At 48.6% G+C, this 16,583-nt stretch overlaps 9 protein-coding genes across 9 annotated transcripts; 3 read left to right on the top strand and 6 right to left on the bottom strand.

Annotated features, from left to right (window-relative positions):
- Nucleotides 1-1,008: 1,008 nt before the first annotated feature.
- On the top strand, nucleotides 1,009-1,839 carry BX661DRAFT_175554 (uncharacterized protein). The gene has a single exon (XM_051534103.1). It carries the CDS (start codon nucleotides 1,050-1,052, stop codon nucleotides 1,797-1,799), a length of 750 nt encoding a protein of 249 aa, XP_051395191.1. The 5' UTR covers nucleotides 1,009-1,049; the 3' UTR covers nucleotides 1,800-1,839.
- A 1,281-nt stretch (nucleotides 1,840-3,120) lies between these two features.
- BX661DRAFT_208938 (cyclophilin-like domain-containing protein) lies at nucleotides 3,121-4,457 on the bottom strand (the record flags this gene model as incomplete). The annotated part of the gene is made up of 4 exons (XM_051538685.1): nucleotides 3,121-3,413; nucleotides 3,439-3,498; nucleotides 3,542-3,806; nucleotides 4,438-4,457. 4 exons carry the CDS (start codon nucleotides 4,455-4,457, stop codon nucleotides 3,336-3,338), a joined length of 423 nt encoding a protein of 140 aa, XP_051395192.1. The 3' UTR covers nucleotides 3,121-3,335.
- A 346-nt stretch (nucleotides 4,458-4,803) lies between these two features.
- On the top strand, nucleotides 4,804-5,869 carry BX661DRAFT_175557 (uncharacterized protein). Its single transcript, XM_051534104.1, has one exon. The coding sequence runs from the start codon at nucleotides 4,883-4,885 to the stop codon at nucleotides 5,843-5,845; it is 963 nt and encodes a 320-aa protein (XP_051395193.1). The 5' UTR covers nucleotides 4,804-4,882; the 3' UTR covers nucleotides 5,846-5,869.
- Nucleotide 5,870: 1 nt separating this feature from the next.
- BX661DRAFT_175559 (uncharacterized protein) lies at nucleotides 5,871-6,481 on the bottom strand. The gene has a single exon (XM_051534105.1). The coding sequence runs from the start codon at nucleotides 6,415-6,417 to the stop codon at nucleotides 5,923-5,925; it is 495 nt and encodes a 164-aa protein (XP_051395194.1). The 5' UTR covers nucleotides 6,418-6,481; the 3' UTR covers nucleotides 5,871-5,922.
- On the bottom strand, nucleotides 6,482-9,048 carry BX661DRAFT_175560 (ABC transporter transmembrane region 2-domain-containing protein). Its single transcript, XM_051534106.1, has one exon. The coding sequence runs from the start codon at nucleotides 8,832-8,834 to the stop codon at nucleotides 6,594-6,596; it is 2,241 nt and encodes a 746-aa protein (XP_051395195.1). The 5' UTR covers nucleotides 8,835-9,048; the 3' UTR covers nucleotides 6,482-6,593.
- A 61-nt stretch (nucleotides 9,049-9,109) lies between these two features.
- BX661DRAFT_5377 (uncharacterized protein) lies at nucleotides 9,110-10,517 on the bottom strand. The gene has a single exon (XM_051539247.1). The coding sequence runs from the start codon at nucleotides 10,435-10,437 to the stop codon at nucleotides 9,226-9,228; it is 1,212 nt and encodes a 403-aa protein (XP_051395196.1). The 5' UTR covers nucleotides 10,438-10,517; the 3' UTR covers nucleotides 9,110-9,225.
- Nucleotides 10,518-10,598: 81 nt separating this feature from the next.
- On the bottom strand, nucleotides 10,599-11,480 carry BX661DRAFT_139547 (3-hydroxyacyl-CoA dehydrogenase; the record flags this gene model as incomplete). The annotated part of the gene is made up of 1 exon (XM_051532801.1): nucleotides 10,599-11,480. One exon carries the CDS (start codon nucleotides 11,478-11,480, stop codon nucleotides 10,599-10,601), a length of 882 nt encoding a protein of 293 aa, XP_051395197.1.
- Nucleotides 11,481-11,801: 321 nt separating this feature from the next.
- On the bottom strand, nucleotides 11,802-14,391 carry BX661DRAFT_175563 (uncharacterized protein). The gene has a single exon (XM_051534107.1). The coding sequence runs from the start codon at nucleotides 14,287-14,289 to the stop codon at nucleotides 11,923-11,925; it is 2,367 nt and encodes a 788-aa protein (XP_051395198.1). The 5' UTR covers nucleotides 14,290-14,391; the 3' UTR covers nucleotides 11,802-11,922.
- Nucleotides 14,392-14,461: 70 nt separating this feature from the next.
- BX661DRAFT_175564 (uncharacterized protein) lies at nucleotides 14,462-15,534 on the top strand. The gene has a single exon (XM_051534108.1). The coding sequence runs from the start codon at nucleotides 14,529-14,531 to the stop codon at nucleotides 15,420-15,422; it is 894 nt and encodes a 297-aa protein (XP_051395199.1). The 5' UTR covers nucleotides 14,462-14,528; the 3' UTR covers nucleotides 15,423-15,534.
- The last annotated feature ends 1,049 nt before the right edge of the window (nucleotides 15,535-16,583 follow it).

Genomic DNA, 16,583 nt, shown 5'->3' on the forward strand with positions numbered 1-16,583 from the left:
CAACGTTGGATGACAGCACAAACCCTGTTGAGGATGACGACGATGTCTACGTCAATAAGTGGTACGCCGGCCTGTTTGCCGCCATCGAGGTCAGGCAGGAGTCGTCGTCGGATTATGTGGACGACGCCGAGCTGCAGCTGTCTAAGCACTGTCGCAGCATTTTTTGCGCACAGCTCAACCGGCGCTTTGTTTGGGGCCTGACTATTTGCGGCAGCTTTGTCCGGGTGTACTTGTTTGGCTCCAACTTTGTTCTGGTCTCCAACACCATGAACATTCGCACTAAGGCGGGCCGCGGCGAGGCCATCAGGCTGTTTGTTAACTTGTCCTTTGCCGAGGACCACCGGCTGGGTTTCGACCCAACCATCAAGTACTTGCAAGGCCTTGACTGTTGGGAGATTACGGTTCCTGGCACAGCTGCCACGGACAGCGCCGACAGCACGGGCAACAGCGGTGGAACTGACGGTTCTTCTGGATCTTCTGAGCGCACATTTTACAGTAACCATATGGTCGTCGAGGTTAGTCACTTGTTTGGGCGGCTCACGCGGTGCTTTCTAGCAACAGATAAGAAGCCAACCAAAGAAAATCGCATCAGAAGCAAAAACTGCACTGTTTTTATCAAGGACGCTTGGACCGAGGTGGCCGATGGTAGTGTCGACAAGGACGCGCGCGATGAGGTCGCTCACCTGCGCAAAATCACACATACTCTCGAGCGCTATCCAGAGCTTGCGGGTACATACCCACTCCTCGAAGCCGGTGGTCGCGTTGAATTCCAGAGTTGCAGCGACCACACATTTGCCAAGGACACGACGCGCAGTGTTCTCGGCAATCTTTTTGACGATGTCAGAGTTGGCGAGAAGATTCGGAAGCTGCCCCTGTGCGCACACAAGCGCATTGCCACATCGCCAATTGGCATGCCGCTTGATAAGCTCCAGTCCGTTCCAGAGCTGATTATCGCTGTCGCCGATGCTATGCGCGCTCACCGCGCCATTGCCGAGCACTGCCATATATTGCACCGCGATATCTCAACAGGCAACTTCCTGTTCCGGCGTATGGAGGGTGGCGCCGTCAAGGGCATGTTGATTGATTTTGACCACGCAATTGACTGCGAGGATCCAGACACGATGCCGCAAAAAGAACAAATCGGCACACTTCCATTCATGAGCGTGAACAACCTCGAGAAGAACAGCAACAGACGCACGGTGCTCGACGATTATGAAGCATTGATTTATGTTTTGGCCTGGCTTGGGACATTCGGGTTTAGCACAGAGACTCGGCGCGCAAAAGAAGTTGATAATTGGGGTGAGGAAATTAAGCCGCTTATTTGTGAGTGGCACATGCCTGGTTCGTATATAAATATTTCCATGAAGAAGCGCATTTATTTACATTCCAGTAGCGACTTTTCCGATATCGTTTGCTGCCTGAATCCAGACATTGAAGGCATAGAACTGCTTCAATATTTGCTACATGATCTCCGCATTGCGCTTGTCGATAATGCTGAATTCGGGCCAGAGTTTGTGGGAACTCGTGTTCGGAGGGTATATGATGACACTAACGACGACTTATCTGTGCCAGTGTCCCGATCTGGACTCACAAGCTTTGCAAGACACATATCACTCCTAAAGAATCGCACCTACCAGTGCATCGATCCAATTGAAAAGCGCGCAGAAAAAGCGTCTGAGATTTCTAAGAAGTTTGTAGACATTCTCGATAAATATGCCGATGGCTGCAGAGAGATTTTGGACGACCAACGCCGCACGGGAGGGTCGAGCGAGGCTAGCGAGCAGAGCGATGATGTTTAGGTTTATTTTACCATTTTCATTTTCATTTAATATTATATCCAAATTATATTGCAAATACTTTTATTTTTACTTCAAAGGCGGACATAGCCGACTGCACATGGTATTTTTGCTTTAATTGCTATGCACCAGGATTAAACCAGCGTCGATGATTATTTTATAAACGCTGGTGTCATTAAATGTCGTTTCTATTGTACGTCGGTGTCCTCAAGTACCATGAAGACGCAATGTCTTGTCCCGAAATGTAATAATTGCCAGGTCGGTAGATTAAGTATTGTGTAAAAGATAGCATCGGTCTTGGGTTGAGTTGTCGTGCTCTATAAAAATGTGGGTCTAAATCGATATATTCAAGTCTTAAAAATTACTTAACTGAAAAAGGGGGGCAGCGCTGTGTGGGCAGCGCTGTAAACATCATGGTGTTCCTTGATGTCAGCCAGCAATAACAGAAATGTGTATAGTGGCCATGAGGGCAATCTTGATTCTTGAAAAGGGAAGATAGTGGCTTGAAATGTGTGTTGGGCACCACATGAGTTACCATATCAATACATATTCAATATTATAATTTACCACGATGGGCAAACCTGTAGTGTAACACATATCAAACGGCATATGGTTGGTGTTGTAGTGAATGGTGCTATTGACTACTTACTAATAAGACAATTAAAAATAAAGCTGTATTCCCTTTCTTCTCGAATATTGGTCTACCAGCTTGCTATTTATAACATTTTAATACAAGTGAGCGCTGTCATGTTAATATTAGTGGAAACTAACGTACAAAGGCGATGTACAATAGAAGCGTCCTTTAATGTCGGCCCACATTTAATAAGGACCATTGATTTGAGCTGATCGAGAAAGTGTGTAAAATATATATCTATTATCTCAGTCCTCAAGCCAAGATCATTGGAAAAGAAGGAGTCAACAATAATTGTGATTGTGTGCCTTTGTATTATATACAAGGTGCTGATTGTCGTTGGCTCAACCAGCCAAGAGATCCCATGGTTATCAAGTGGAAAAAATGCACAAGAATGCCAACCCCAACAGAAACGTGCTTCACCAGGACACTGCACCACCTCACAAATCAAAATATACCTTGGACCACATTTCACTGATTGGGATAAAACAACCTGCAACACCACCGTACCCACCAGATCTAGCACCCTGTGTCCTTTGGCTTTTCCTGTGCATCAATGATAAGCTCAGAGGCCACAATTTGAATGACATTTGAGTGGTTAAATGTACATGGTAATCTGAGCTCGATTCCCTGACACGCAATGAATTCAGGGTTTGTTTCAAGAAATGGTTAAAAAGGTGACATTGTGTGATTGAGCAAAGAGAGGCTTATTTTTATTAAATATAGAATTCAACAGTTTTATACGAAAAGTAAAATAATTAGTATCACCCTGATATCTGGCCTAGGTTGCAATTGGCACACTCCAACTAACTGATGTGTGCAGCGACTGCTGCAAAATAAGTTATAAAGTAATCATTATATGAAGTTGGACCTCAAATAAAACAAAAACAAGGAAAAATAAGGAAATCTTAAGAGAGCTGGCGGCAGTCAGATATAATGACATGTTTACTGGTACCACCTGACTGGCTGCCATATGCCTCAATTCTCTTGAGTGTCCATACCCTCAATGACTTTGCCAAAGACAACATGCTTGTTATCCAGCCAGTCAGTTTTCACAAAAGTGATAAAAAACTGAGAGCCAATTGGTATTTGGGCCAGCATTTGCAATAGCCACAGTGCCTGGACCATCGTGCTTGAGAATAAAGTTTTCATCTTCAAATAGTGTGCCATTAATTGATTTGCCACAAGTACCATCCCGATTTATAAAGGCACCGCCCCGCACCATAAAGCTGGGAATTACGCGATGGAATGGGCTACCCACGTAGCCAAAACCCTTACTGCCAGTACACAACTGGAGAAAGTTATTGGCAGTCTTGGGAACAATGTTAGCGTGCAGAAGAATGTTGATATTCCCGATTGGGTTACCACCAGAAGTAATGCTAAACGATACGACGGGGTTTAAAGTACATATTTGTAAAAATCAGCTGTTTGTAAGTGTAAATTAAAAACTAGTGAAAATAAGATGATGGGTTATAAGATACTATTTTATTAACTTTGCTTGGACCTTGCCAACTATTTATAATGATATTTTTATGAAATTCTTATATGGTTGCAGTAAATGTTTTGCATATTTGCAAATCGAATAAAACATTATTCGTGTGTTTTGGTATACTGTGCCAGAAAGTTCCATTCAATTATTGGTTAAAAAGCCACATTTAGTAAGAAAACATCGACATGCATTATTCCCTGCTACCAAGATTGTAAACAATGTATTATATGTATACTGTGTTCTAATTTACTTGGGTTTTTGATATATTTTGGTGACAATGGACAATGATCGCTGAGTACATTATTGCCACTGAACCGCTGGTATTGTGAGGAGAAGGTGTATGAGCAATATTGTAGTAATATTAGAAAAGTAGGGGGTGATTTTATAATTGGGTTTTGATACCAGCGTTTCTAAAGTGCTACCAGCACCGGCCTAGGCTTATATATGTGTCTCCTTGCCTCCGCTGTGCACTCTGCCAGCTGTGCACTCCGTTGGCGAGAACTGGTTATTATGAAAATAACCTGGGTCTCTGATATGCCATTGTTGTGGCCTTTGCTTGTGTACGCCAGTGCACACATATTTCAAGACAGAAAATGTGTCTGGATGACAATAGTGGCGCCTGATTTGAGCCCCTATGATCTAGTCCATATTAAATCTATTAGCCTGCAGGCGGGAATCTGTTTCACAATTCTCAACCTCAACATCCACTTCCATGTCCTCAGGCTACGCAACACTGGCAACACAAATGTATCAAATATCACATTTTTTATTAAAAAAATCACGCATAAATTAAAAAAGGGATAAATATTTTTTGTATGCCTAATTTGATCAAACAAATTACCGCGAAATAAATATCCAGGAACAAAGGAAAAAGCATTTTATTGTTATTTTCAAACCCAAAAAGAAAAATTTATTTAAAATAATTCAACACATTCTCTTATTTCAATCCATTAAAAATTGCAGACAATGAGTTCAGGCGAAACCGACGGATTCACACTAGTTACAGCCAAGTCCAAGCGGGGCCGAGCAGTACATAAAACCCCCGCCCCATACCCAACTACCAGTACCACCCATACTACCAGCCTCTACGCAGCAACATCAACAGAATCAACTACACCCACCGCAGCAATACTGTCCAAAAAAAACGGCCGCACAAAACCCATTCACCAGCACCAAGACGTAACCCAATCTGCAAACACAGCAGCGATTGACTCTCTCATATCCAAAATCGACTCCAAGCGGTACACCATCCGGACTAGCGGATATCTCACCAGTCTCCAACCTCACCTAGATATACTTCTCGAGCATAACCCGGATGAAATAATATGCTACGGACTTGGTTCACCTCTGGCTTCTACGGTATCGCAATGGCAATTGGCCTTGATTCTCGAACTCAACCATGGCCTCGGTACCCTGCCTATTCTGGCATTTGACCCAGCGACGACCGCCCAGGATCACATAGCACTGGGAAAACTCAATGTATCCCTGATTTCCATAAATGAGAAAGCCCAGAGGGCAGTTTCCTGTCGGACATTGTTTTACATGCCGCATTGCGAGCAATTCCTCTACGAAAACCTCGTAAGAGCGAATTGGTTCAAGGAGAGGATCCCCCAGCTGATCATTCTGGGAAATAGGTTTGCCCAGTATAGGGAGGCACAGGGCCCGGAGGAATTTAAAAAGAGGTCAGTGTTTTTGGATCTGTTTTTGGAGTGTTTGGATACTGTGGTGGAGTTGCCTGGTGAGAGCGGGTTGAGGATTAGACATTGTCCTTATGCGTTCACAGATACCTGTCTTCAACGCGTGGATCGGAACAAGCTGGTGTCTATTGATTTTGGAAATGAAAAGGATGATGAAGGAGGAAATCAGCCCGAGCTTGGTTTTAAAAAAACGACTCCTCCAAAACAAAGACCTGTTAAGCGGATAAAGTAAATAGATAATATATTTCATAAATCACTATTTTGAAGAAGAAAAATACTGTCCTATATAATTTTTTTTCATTATTTCAGTTAGTATCCCGGAGGGTAATTATACTGAAAGTTCACAGGTTGCTGCTGCTGCTGTATCTGTCCATAAACGCCACTAGCAAACCGACCAACAAACGCTATCGCCTGATTTACCCAAAACCCATTCCCACCCAGCCCCACCGGTTCTTTCCCACTACCTCCCATCACCTCAACAAAATAATAATATGCCGCAAAGCAAACCACCAACGCGACCACCCCCACAATCAACAGGAACCGCAACAAGCGATAGATCGTATTACTAAAGAATCTCACCACAAAAAGCGTTATGCGAGCACTTATGTAAATGAGAATAGCCTCGAGAACATACGCAAGAGTGGTGGGGCCGCCGAGTAGTTGGGTGAGGTGGGTTAACAGTGGGTATTGATTGCTAGTGCGGTGGAGGAGGTCGCTGCAGAGCGGGAAGGCGTGCCGGTGGATGAGGGAGGCGAGCGTGCAGGCATGTTTCGAAAGCTGCGTGGCGAATTCAACGTATGACATTCTATTTCTGGCGATTGTTATATAATTTTTTTGAGGAGAAATTGTTAAAACAAATAAATAAAATACACTTAAAGTAAACAGAGAAAAAAGAAAAGGAAAGAAAGGAAAGAGAAATCGTGAAATGATAAAAAATTAAATACTGGGCATGTGAGTAAAAAAAATTTCAAAGAAAATTATTAATATGCCGCAGCCTGCATCTCCAAATCCTGCAACCGCGCCTCCAGATCCTTTATATCCGCCAGCTGCTGTTCAATATTCTGTTTCTCCTCGACCAAGGCAATGCGGCGCTCCGGATCCAGCTTGGAAAACATATAACCACCCTGGCCATCATACTGCAGAATATAATTGTGGTATTGCCACAGCGACTGGCGATGCGATACAGTCATCAGCGTAATGCCCAGCTCCGTCGCATGCGTATACATGGCGCGCTCAATATCCATGCTGACTGCGCTCGTGCACTCATCCATGATGGCGTACTGTGGGCGATGGTAGAACAGCCGTGCCATAGCGATCCGCTGCTTGTCGCCACCCGAAAGTGCGTCCTTCCACAGCTTGACCGCATCCCAGCCGCCTTCGCGCTCAACCACGTAGCGCAGCTGCACGACCTCCAGGATATCCAGCAGCTGCGCATCTGTCGTGCCCCGCGCCGCCATATCCGCCACTGTGTCCGGGTAGATAAGCTGGTCGCGCAGTGTGCCAATGGGCAGGTAGGGCCGCTGCGGAATATAAAATATCTGCCGCATGCTGGGCTTTCGCACAGTGCCGCTGTAGACTGGCCACAGTCCGCCGAGGATGCGGAACATGGACGATTTGCCACACCCGTTGGGTCCAACGATCAGCAGGTGGCGCCCAGGCGTCACGTGGAAGCTCAAACTGTTTACCAGCATATCGCCGTTGGGCGACACGATCGGTACGCCAATGAACTCAACGTCGTCAGGGCTCTCGACCACACGGCCGCGCTGCGAGACAATGTCGGGCCCACGAGCTGCCGGGCTCTTTTCAGAAAGAGCGGCGGCAGTGCCCACCTTGGTCTTGGTGTACTGGCCCTCGACAACGTCATCGAGAACAGTCAGCAAGTCGGTGACGCGCTCGGTGTATCCGGCCAGCTCGACAATCTCCTTGTACGAGTACATCATGCGACCCAGCGCGTCCGATCCGCTAAGCAGCAGACGGCGATTGGTGATAAAGTCACGCGTGCGCGATCCAAGGTCCCCAGAACTAGCTGTAGCGGCGGTGGCTGCGGCGGCGGCGCCTGGAAGGCGCTTGGCAAACACCGGCGCAGCGCAGGCGACTAAACCAGCGGCGCCCCAGAAATACTTGACAACAAAGTCCTCCAGCATACTGTAAAACACGTTCAAGCGAACAATGCGGTTGACATGGCGCACGAGCCGCGTATACCTATGGACAATCGTCAGTTTCTCAGCCTCATGTCCACGGAACAACGCAATCTCTTCGGCGTGCTCAATGAGCCGCGCGTGTGCGAAATGAAAATCGCCCTCGAGGCGCTGCTCCTGCGCGACCAACTGGCCAAAGGGCGGCGCCAGCGCACGCATCATAGCCATGGAAGCCTGGATAATCACCATAATACCAAACAAGGATTCGACACCCAAACTGCGCGCCAGCTGGACATTGTATACGAGAGCGTCAAGAGTGGGCTTGGCCAGGTTGGAGTACAGTGCGGCCAGGGACTCCGAGAACTTGCGAATATCCACGGCAATCAGCTGGTCAGCGTTCCGCACGCGGTCATCGAGGTTGCCCACAGCATAGTATGTGTTGCCGCCGAGATACTTTTTGTGAACATGCTCGGTCAGGTTCTGGCGGAACTTAATTGCCAGTATGCTCTGCAGGTAGGTCAGCAGGCTGTTGGTCAGGGTGGCCGGCACAGCCATCCCCATCCACCGCGCAATCCCCCACAAGAACTCGCGCCCCTGAAGGCGCACCAAGGCACTAACAATCTGGCCGTCCAGCGCCGCCACGGCCACCGAAAGAAATGTACGGAACACTAGCAGCACAGTGTGCGCTGCCAGCATGGCGCACTCCCGGCTGGCCACGCCCGGAACAACTATGGAAACGAGTCGGCGGAGATTATCAAAAAACTGCTTGTCCAGCTGTGCACCACCGCGCCGTGGAGTTCCTGCAGCGGATGCGCCGCCCTTATTGCTGCTGTTTGTTGATTTGCGTTCGGTGGTGGATGTCACTAGCCGGACCATTTTGTGCAGACGTTCAGCCAGCGCAAGGCATATAAGCGCCACAATGGACCTCTGGATGGGCTTTTGATATCTCGCGTATATGAGCACCAAGCGTGTTAAGAGTGCAAGCTGCTTGTGCCGAAAGCTGTGGACCTGTCGGTAGAGTGCGTTGTTGATCTTGTCTGTCACTGTTCTGGCAAACAGGTCGCTGTTTAGAGCGGCGACCATGGTTGTTGTGTTGTGTTTCAGCGAGATTGTAGTTTTTTACAAGACAAAGAGAGTGTGTGCGCACGGACCAGTTTGTGTAATTATAAGGTTTTATAAAAAATGAACAGTTTGGTTTCAAATATCATAAATAAAATTAGTAGAGAACAAAGGGAGAGAGAAGCCTTTGACTCGAGAATTGCTAACGTAGGAGAGGCCTAGATCCGGCATATATTCAATGCTAGTGGGGGGTTTTTTGCATTGTTCTTTTTCGCTTTTATTCATGTGCACATGAATAAAAGAAAGCACATTAATGACAAGGCGGGCGCACGTGGCAGACACCGTCATTATTTACACGCGCACAACCAAAAAAATATATATATCAAAAAGCACAAGCATGTGAAAACGAAATAAGTTATTCCATGGCGGGTAGAATATCAAGCAGAACCGAGTCAATGACCTGCAGACCGCGTTCGGTCGGTTTCAAAACACCGACGACCGGGTCCCATGTCAAAAGCCGCATTTCGATATACGAATGTACCTTTTCCATACACAAGAAGTCCTCCAGTCCCTGTCCATTGCCATCATTGGCAGACAGCCTGCGGAAGGCGCTGTCCTCCAGGCCGTCGATCATGCGCAGGCCAAAAACAACCATTTCCGCCTTCGCCTCTGCCATAGTCACATCCGCTATGGTTGCGGTGCCGTGGGCAGCCGGGCCCTCGCACAGCTCTATCCACCGGCGAGTATCTGGTAAGCGCACGGATCTGCGCAGCTGTTTGTCCCTTGGATCCACAAAGCGTGAATGCGCGCTGGGGCCAATACCCACGTACGATTGGCCGCTCCAGTACCCCATATTGTGTCTGCTCTGTGCCGCCGGGTGCTTCGCATAACTGGACACCTCGTAATGGCGAAACCCGTGGTCCTCACAGGCCTCCACGGCGATCTCATGCATCCGCGCCTGCGTGTCATCCACGGGAAGTGCAATACGGCGCGCACGCTGGTCCCTGAACAGTGGAGTTCCAGGTTCAACAGTCAATTGGTAAATGGAAATATGCTGGTCAGCATGTGTCAGCGCAGTTTCCAGCTCATTCCGCCATTGATCTGGCGTCTGCCGCGGGAACCCGTAGATCATATCAAAGGTGACGCTGCCTGGGAACACTTCGCGCGCGCGGTCGACTGCCGCCAGACCCTCGGCGCCCGTATGCAGGCGGCCCATTTCACTAAGCGTCCGGTCATCCAGCGACTGCACGCCCACAGAGTACCGGGTAATACCGGCGGCACGAAACCCGCGCATTTTTTCGACCTCTGCTAGTGTCGGGTTAGATTCAAGCGTGATTTCGGCGCCTGGAATCAGCGGCACCAGGTGATTGGCGCGGTCGATGATTTGGTGGATATCCTGTGGCCGCGCAAGCGATGGCGTGCCGCCGCCAAAGTAGATACTGTGTAGGGCGCTGGTTTTTTTGTATGGGGAGAGAGTGGTTTGGAGCTCGCGCACGAGTGCCGAGGTTATGCGTGCGTGGTCGATGCCTTGCGACGGGATGCGCGATTTGGAGAATGCGCAGAAGCGGCATAGGAACGAGCAGTACGGCCAGTGCACGTACAGAGACAGGGGTGTTTTACCAAGCATTCTTCGCCCTTTTCCAGTGTCTGTGTTAAGCGAACCACTAAAAATAAAGTTTTATTGGAAAATAATAATATCCATTTCATTTTCGCGTTTAAAAAAGAAACCCAGCCATGATAAACCGGGCTGCGCACGAAACAAAATGGGTACGTAAAAAAAATTCCAGTTCACTTTTTAGATTCGTACCCGTAAATGCCCCTGCCAGACTTGACGCCCAGCCACCCAGCATCGACGTATTTCTGCAGCAGCACAGCCGGGCGGTACTTTGAGTCACCCAGTTCCTCATGCAGCACCTTCATTATAGCCAAGCAAGTATCCAAGCCAATAAAGTCAGCCAGCGTAAGTGGGCCCATAGGAGTATTTGTGCCAAGCTTCATGGTCGTGTCAATATCCTCCCTAGTTGCAATCCCCTCCTGCAGCGCAACCATAGCCTCATTAATATACGGCATCAGCAGTCTGTTGGCAATAAACCCAGGGACATCCTGCGACATCGTCGTGGTCTTCCCCATCCTCTGCGCCAGCTCCAGAGTCGCATCCAGAGTGTCCCCGGAAGTCTGCAGCCCAGGAATAATTTCAACAAGCCTCATCACCGGAACAGGATTCATAAAATGCATCCCAACGACATTTTCCGGCCACCTAGCAGCCGACGCAATCTTTGTAATACTAATTGACGATGTGTTCGTCGCCAAGATGGTCTCCTGGGGTAGTTTCTCAGAGAGTTCGCGGAATATCTTGCGTTTCAGTTGGACGTTTTCTGAGACAGCTTCGATGACGAAATCGGCTGTGTTCATTTCGCTGATGCTTGGGGCTGAGCTGATCCGGGATTTAACCTCGGTGCGCTCGTCCTCGGTGCAGCGCCCGCGGGTGACGTCTTTGATCAGGAGGCTGTCGAGGAAGGCGAGACCACGCTGGACTTGATCCGGATTGCTGTCGACGAACTGAACGTTGAGTTTGGCTACGCGGGCGGCAACTAGTCCGATGCCCATGCCCATTTGGCCTGCACCCACTACGCATATGTTCTTGATGCTCCTGCTGGAGCTGGACGTCATTGCGCGCTATGAAGTAAAATTGGAAAATTGAAAAATAAATAAGGAAAGAGAGAAAGAGGCATTTGATTCGATTAGAAAAAATATTTTCTCACGGCTATAATAAAAACGCTGAATACACGATTAACTTGTCGTTATCGTCCGCTTACCTTTCCCAAGAGCCCTGCGCCAATACGCATCGTCGGAAGCGAGCAACGAAGAGGGAGAAGAACTTGGGATAATGCCATTTGAAATTTGAATAATCTTGATAACTGGGCTGAAAAGAACTAAAATGAGTGTATAAAAAACAATAAATAAAGAAGAGAAACGAAGAAATGGATACAAAGAAAAACTACATTTGCATTTATAAGTACATTTTAAATATCCCCTTTTATTGTTGCCATGTGCTTTTTTCTTTTGATAAACAAGCATTAAAATATTTCGAGCGTGGGACAAAAATAAAAAATTAGACTGGATTGGCAGCAATATGCTCAAGCAGCGGCGTGTAAATATCAGCCGAATATAAGACTGTCGTCAAATCGCCAGCCGCAAGCCCACCCGACAAAGAAGAGGAATCTAAATGCGCAGACTCATTAAGCGTCGCAACCTCCTCAAACACCTCAGCCACATGTCTCGCCAGGCCAAACGTAAACGCCAAGCAAGCATCCACAAACACCGCTTGCACGCTTTCTCTGACCTCCGCCCTAGAATTCGCAGCTGCAATCCTAATCCGCTCGCCCAGCGATCTCAAAGCCTCAGCAACCCGGATGAGCTCGCTCTCGAATACCACCGACACCATGTTCAGCAGTACCAGCACCTCACCCTCACCCTCACCCTCCACACCTCCACTGCCATCGCTGGCCAGCACCAGGATGCGCAGCGCATGGAGGCTGTCGCGGAACGCATGCAGGAGTTGCGCCAACACAGGATACTGCAGTAGACCCACTGGGGACACGCGCAGCCGACCAAGAAACTCCACCGGGTTCTCCGCCGCCTCTGCCGCCGCTACCAGCCCAGCTCCAAACTCCGGGCCAACATCCAAGGATGGCCGCGTCGGCGCAGCTAGCTGATCCCAGCCGCTCTCGCTCTCCGACCCACCCCCGCCTGCCGCAGACACATCCAGCGCCAAAATCGTCTGACAAATCCCAGCGACTGTCCCCTCGACAGTGCCAACTACGCTAATAAACGCGCGCTCTCGCAGACTGTGCGCAAGGAAGGGCATTGCAAAATCTATTTTGGCGCGCGCAAGGGCCCGTGCATGCATGGACAGCAGAGATTCCAACGCGGCAATGCCTGAGGCGTCCGTCAGCAGCGGCACCAGCGGCATGACCGCTGCGAGAAACTGCCGCGAGCTGAAAAGGGTTAGGTCAGCGAACGGATCGCTTCCGCCACTGGTGGGTCCGGTGGACCCTGTGAGCCCGGTGGATCCCAAGGGTGCGAGCTTCTTTTCCGGAAACAGCGTCTGGTACTGCTGGTCGACCTCGGCCAGCCACTGGAAGAACGCATCAATGTACTTTGTCAAATACGCCGCCACTTCAGCCGAACTTGCGCCGGTGGCTCTCTCGGACCCCCGCTGTGGCTGCGCCGCGGGAGACCCTATTGCAGGCGAGCTTACCACATGCGAGCTTATCGCAGGGGTACCAAGCCCAAATGCCTCCAGCCCAAACGCCTCCAATCCGCTGGCACCAGCCGATTCCTGTGGCGCAAAGCCGCTGAGCGAGTCTGCCGTCGTCCCCCACGCCTGCCACCGCGACCGCAGGTACAGCATGCGCAGCTCGCTCTCGGAGAACATCCCAACGCTGCGCAGAATCGACATAATCTTTGTCATCTGTGACATCCGCCTCATTGACCGTTCATACCCACCATCCATTTTGCCACTCATCCCACCCTGCTGCTGTTGCTGCTGCTGGGGGCTGACTGTCGTAGCCCAGCGCGTGTAGCTGAGTTCGCGACACAGTCCCAGAACCATAGCCTCGTACTCCGCCTGCACCTGCTTCTGGATCATCCTTACAAACCCTGCCAGCTGATCCGGCGCACCCTGCGTTCTCACCACCCTTGAAGCCCTTGATTGCCTTGGCACAAGCTGCATGTCCTCGGAAATATCCCTGACGAGCCTGTCTCCGGTCACCTTCACGTGCTCGGCCATCTCCACAGCCTCCTCATAGAACCCGCCGGCCACGCACATCTGCATGACGCGCGGCAGCTCGACTATGCGTGTAATGAGATCCTGCTTGTCCAGCACCTGGTGAACAACTTTAGCGCGCTGGTCAAGGTCTGCTATTTCCACTGAAAACAACCCGCACGCTGTCTCTAATCGCCCCAATGTTTCCTGTGTCTTGGCCAGTTGCGCACTAAGCTTCGAGGTTGTCGATACCGCAAGCTTGTTCATGTCATCAACGACACCAAACAGGGGCTTGTCGCCGATATCCACCTGTTGCTGCTGCTTCTGAGAGAGATTAGACTCAAACGGATCCAGACTCCCACCGCTGCTGCTGTTGCTGAAGCTCTCTTTAAAGAGCAACGCAGTGAGCTCGTCCGACACCCGCTGTAGGTCGCCCTGCAACAGCGCCGGCTCCATTTTGAGAGACGGCAGGGGAAGTCCTGTCAAGTACTTAAAGTACCGCGCTATGGTCTCCTCAGCTTCCGGTTCAATATCCTCCTCCTCACTACCATCATCATTATAGTCGAGTGTGGCACTGAGGAGCGTAGGGAAGAGTCGTCGGCATAACTGCGCGTATTCTGGAAGGTCGCTATCATCGGTGAATTGCCCGCCACCACCGTATATTGACGACCCGTAAACACTTTCCAAATCGTTTTTTAAATGAGACGTCATTCAAGGCTGGGATGTTTATGTGAAAAAAGTATTTATTAGCTTTTGTGTGACGAAAAAAATGAAACAAAAAAGGCTAGAATTTGAAAACAGCAAAAGAAATATACCATTCCAATAGTTGTGCAAGGATTGGGGGAAAACCATGAAAAAAGTTTAAAAAAGCGATCGGAAAACTCGTTTATTTCTTTATTTCTTTTATTGTATCTCCTAAAGTTATTCGTTTTAAAAAATTGAATTAAAAAATGCCTCACCCATTCACTGTAATCACCGAGCAGTCGCTAAAGAGCCAACTGTCTGAGCAAGAACGACAGGCGCTCCAATCTGCGCGCACCCGCTTCCGCATCTACAGTATCCTTGGTGGGCTTGGCGGCTCCGCTCTCGGCTTCTACCTCTCCCGGCGCAACAAATCCCTCGCCATGCGCGGCCTAATGATATTTTTTAACGGCGCCTTCTTCTCCAGCATAACCTCGGGTTACTCCTCCATAACCAGCCTCCGAGAGCTCTCCGATCCCACAAAATACCCGCATATTACCGCGGCAATGAAGGACGTAAGGAATGAGATTTTGCGCTCCAGGGGGGTGGACCCGGAACACCCAGAGTTGGGGCGCGTGGGGGTGGTACCGCATAAGCCGGATTTCAAACACTTGCCGCCGTCTACAGTCAATGATCAGGAGGAAAGGGCGGCTGGTTTTGGATTTGGAGATTCGAGGAATGTCGCCCAGAACTCGCAGCACCATGAGTTTGGAAACCCTGGGATGCACGACTTTGGAATATCTGTGGATTCCGTGGATAATGACCGCCAGTTGTCCACTTGGGACAAGATTCGCAGGGAAAAGGGACAGCCCGAAGACACTTGGCAAAAGATACGCAGACAAAACCCGCAGCAGCAGAATCAGCAACAACCGCAAGAGAACGCCGCTAGACAGCTTGAGGATGCATGGAACCAGTTGAATCAGAATCCTAGGACTGGCGGGGTCTATGGAAATAATGTTTTTTCAAGCAGCGATGATGCCTCATATGCGCCAGGCGCTCCAGCTTTGAACAGTGAAGACTTTCCGAGGTCGCGCGAGGACTTTGAGAACCAACATGGAGCGTCAGGGGATCGATATGGCAGTGGCGGCGCCTTCCCAGCATAATAAAAATGTTTTTTTTAGCGTAAATAGATTATTGTTTAGCTCATTTCATTTTGCTTTGTTTTGTTTTTAATAAGTTTACTTTGTATGCAATAACCAGTGTTATGTAAGAGGGGGTGTGAGAAGCACTAGTTGTCTAGTGTTAGAAAAGTAGGGGTAGATTTATAAAGGGTTTTTTATTACTAATGTTTTTAAAGTACTACTAGTGCCGGCCTCATCTTATATATGTGCCTCGTCGCCTTTGTTGTGCACATTGCCAATTGTCCCCTCCGTTGGCGAGAACTAGTTCTCCTGTGAGCAGACCGGTATCTTGGCAAGTCAGTGTTGTGGTTTTCGTGTGTGCACTCACGCGTGTGCATTTCAAAATGGGGAGCATGTCTGGGTATCATTATTGTGATACAAGAAATTGCGGCTTGTCTCCGGCGATTGATTAATGAATCAACCGCTAGTTAATTCCCTACTTGGATATGCGGGAATTCATACACACGCATAAATACCAATGAATATGAACAGTGGAGGCTGTTCATCCCTTAGCTTTCTTTTAGTTCATTTATTCAATATATATATATATATTTATAACACAACAATTATGATGCCTCCCTAATTTTCGCCTGTATAATCCAATTAATACCCTATCAATCGGGATGCAGATGGAAACTTGTTTCGCGATTGTCAACCTCAACATCCACTTCCATATCTTTGGGTTGTGCAACAGTATTATATGTATACTGTGTTCTAATTTACTTGGGTTTTTGATATATTTTGGTGACAATGGACAATGATCGCTGAGTACATTATTGCCACTGAACCACTGGTATTGTGAGGAGAAGGTGTATGAGCACTATTGTAGTAATATTAGAAAAGTAGGGGGTGATTTTATAATTGGGTTTTGATACCAGCGTTTCTAAAGTGCTACCAGCACCGGCCTAGGCTTATATATGTGTCCCCTTGCCTCCGCTGTGCACTCTGCCAGCTGTGCACTTCGTTGGCGAGAACTGGTTATTATGGAAATAACCTGGGTCTCTGATATGCCATTGTTGTGGCCTTTGCTTGTGTACGCCAGTGCACACATATTTCAAGACAGAAAATGTGTCTGGATGACAATAGTGGCGCCTGATTTGAGCCCCTATGATCTAGTCCATATTAAATCTATTAGCCTGCAGG

The sequence above is a fragment of the Kickxella alabastrina genome, assembly GCF_025024165.1.
Source record: "Kickxella alabastrina strain RSA 675 chromosome Unknown BX661scaffold_1, whole genome shotgun sequence".
In the NCBI taxonomy this organism is placed as follows: Eukaryota; Fungi; Kickxellomycota; class Kickxellomycetes; order Kickxellales; family Kickxellaceae; genus Kickxella; species Kickxella alabastrina.

What these genes read in the sequence shown, in the direction of transcription:
- BX661DRAFT_175554 (XM_051534103.1), top strand. Translation starts at nt 1,050, where the DNA reads ATGGAGGGTGGCGCCGTCAAGGGCATGTTGATTGATTTTGACCACGCA.
- BX661DRAFT_175560 (XM_051534106.1), bottom strand. Translation starts at nt 8,834, where the DNA reads ATGGTCGCCGCTCTAAACAGCGACCTGTTTGCCAGAACAGTGACAGAC.
- BX661DRAFT_175557 (XM_051534104.1), top strand. Translation starts at nt 4,883, where the DNA reads ATGAGTTCAGGCGAAACCGACGGATTCACACTAGTTACAGCCAAGTCC.
- BX661DRAFT_175564 (XM_051534108.1), top strand. Translation starts at nt 14,529, where the DNA reads ATGCCTCACCCATTCACTGTAATCACCGAGCAGTCGCTAAAGAGCCAA.
- BX661DRAFT_175559 (XM_051534105.1), bottom strand. Translation starts at nt 6,417, where the DNA reads ATGTCATACGTTGAATTCGCCACGCAGCTTTCGAAACATGCCTGCACG.
- BX661DRAFT_175563 (XM_051534107.1), bottom strand. Translation starts at nt 14,289, where the DNA reads ATGACGTCTCATTTAAAAAACGATTTGGAAAGTGTTTACGGGTCGTCA.
- BX661DRAFT_5377 (XM_051539247.1), bottom strand. Translation starts at nt 10,437, where the DNA reads ATGCTTGGTAAAACACCCCTGTCTCTGTACGTGCACTGGCCGTACTGC.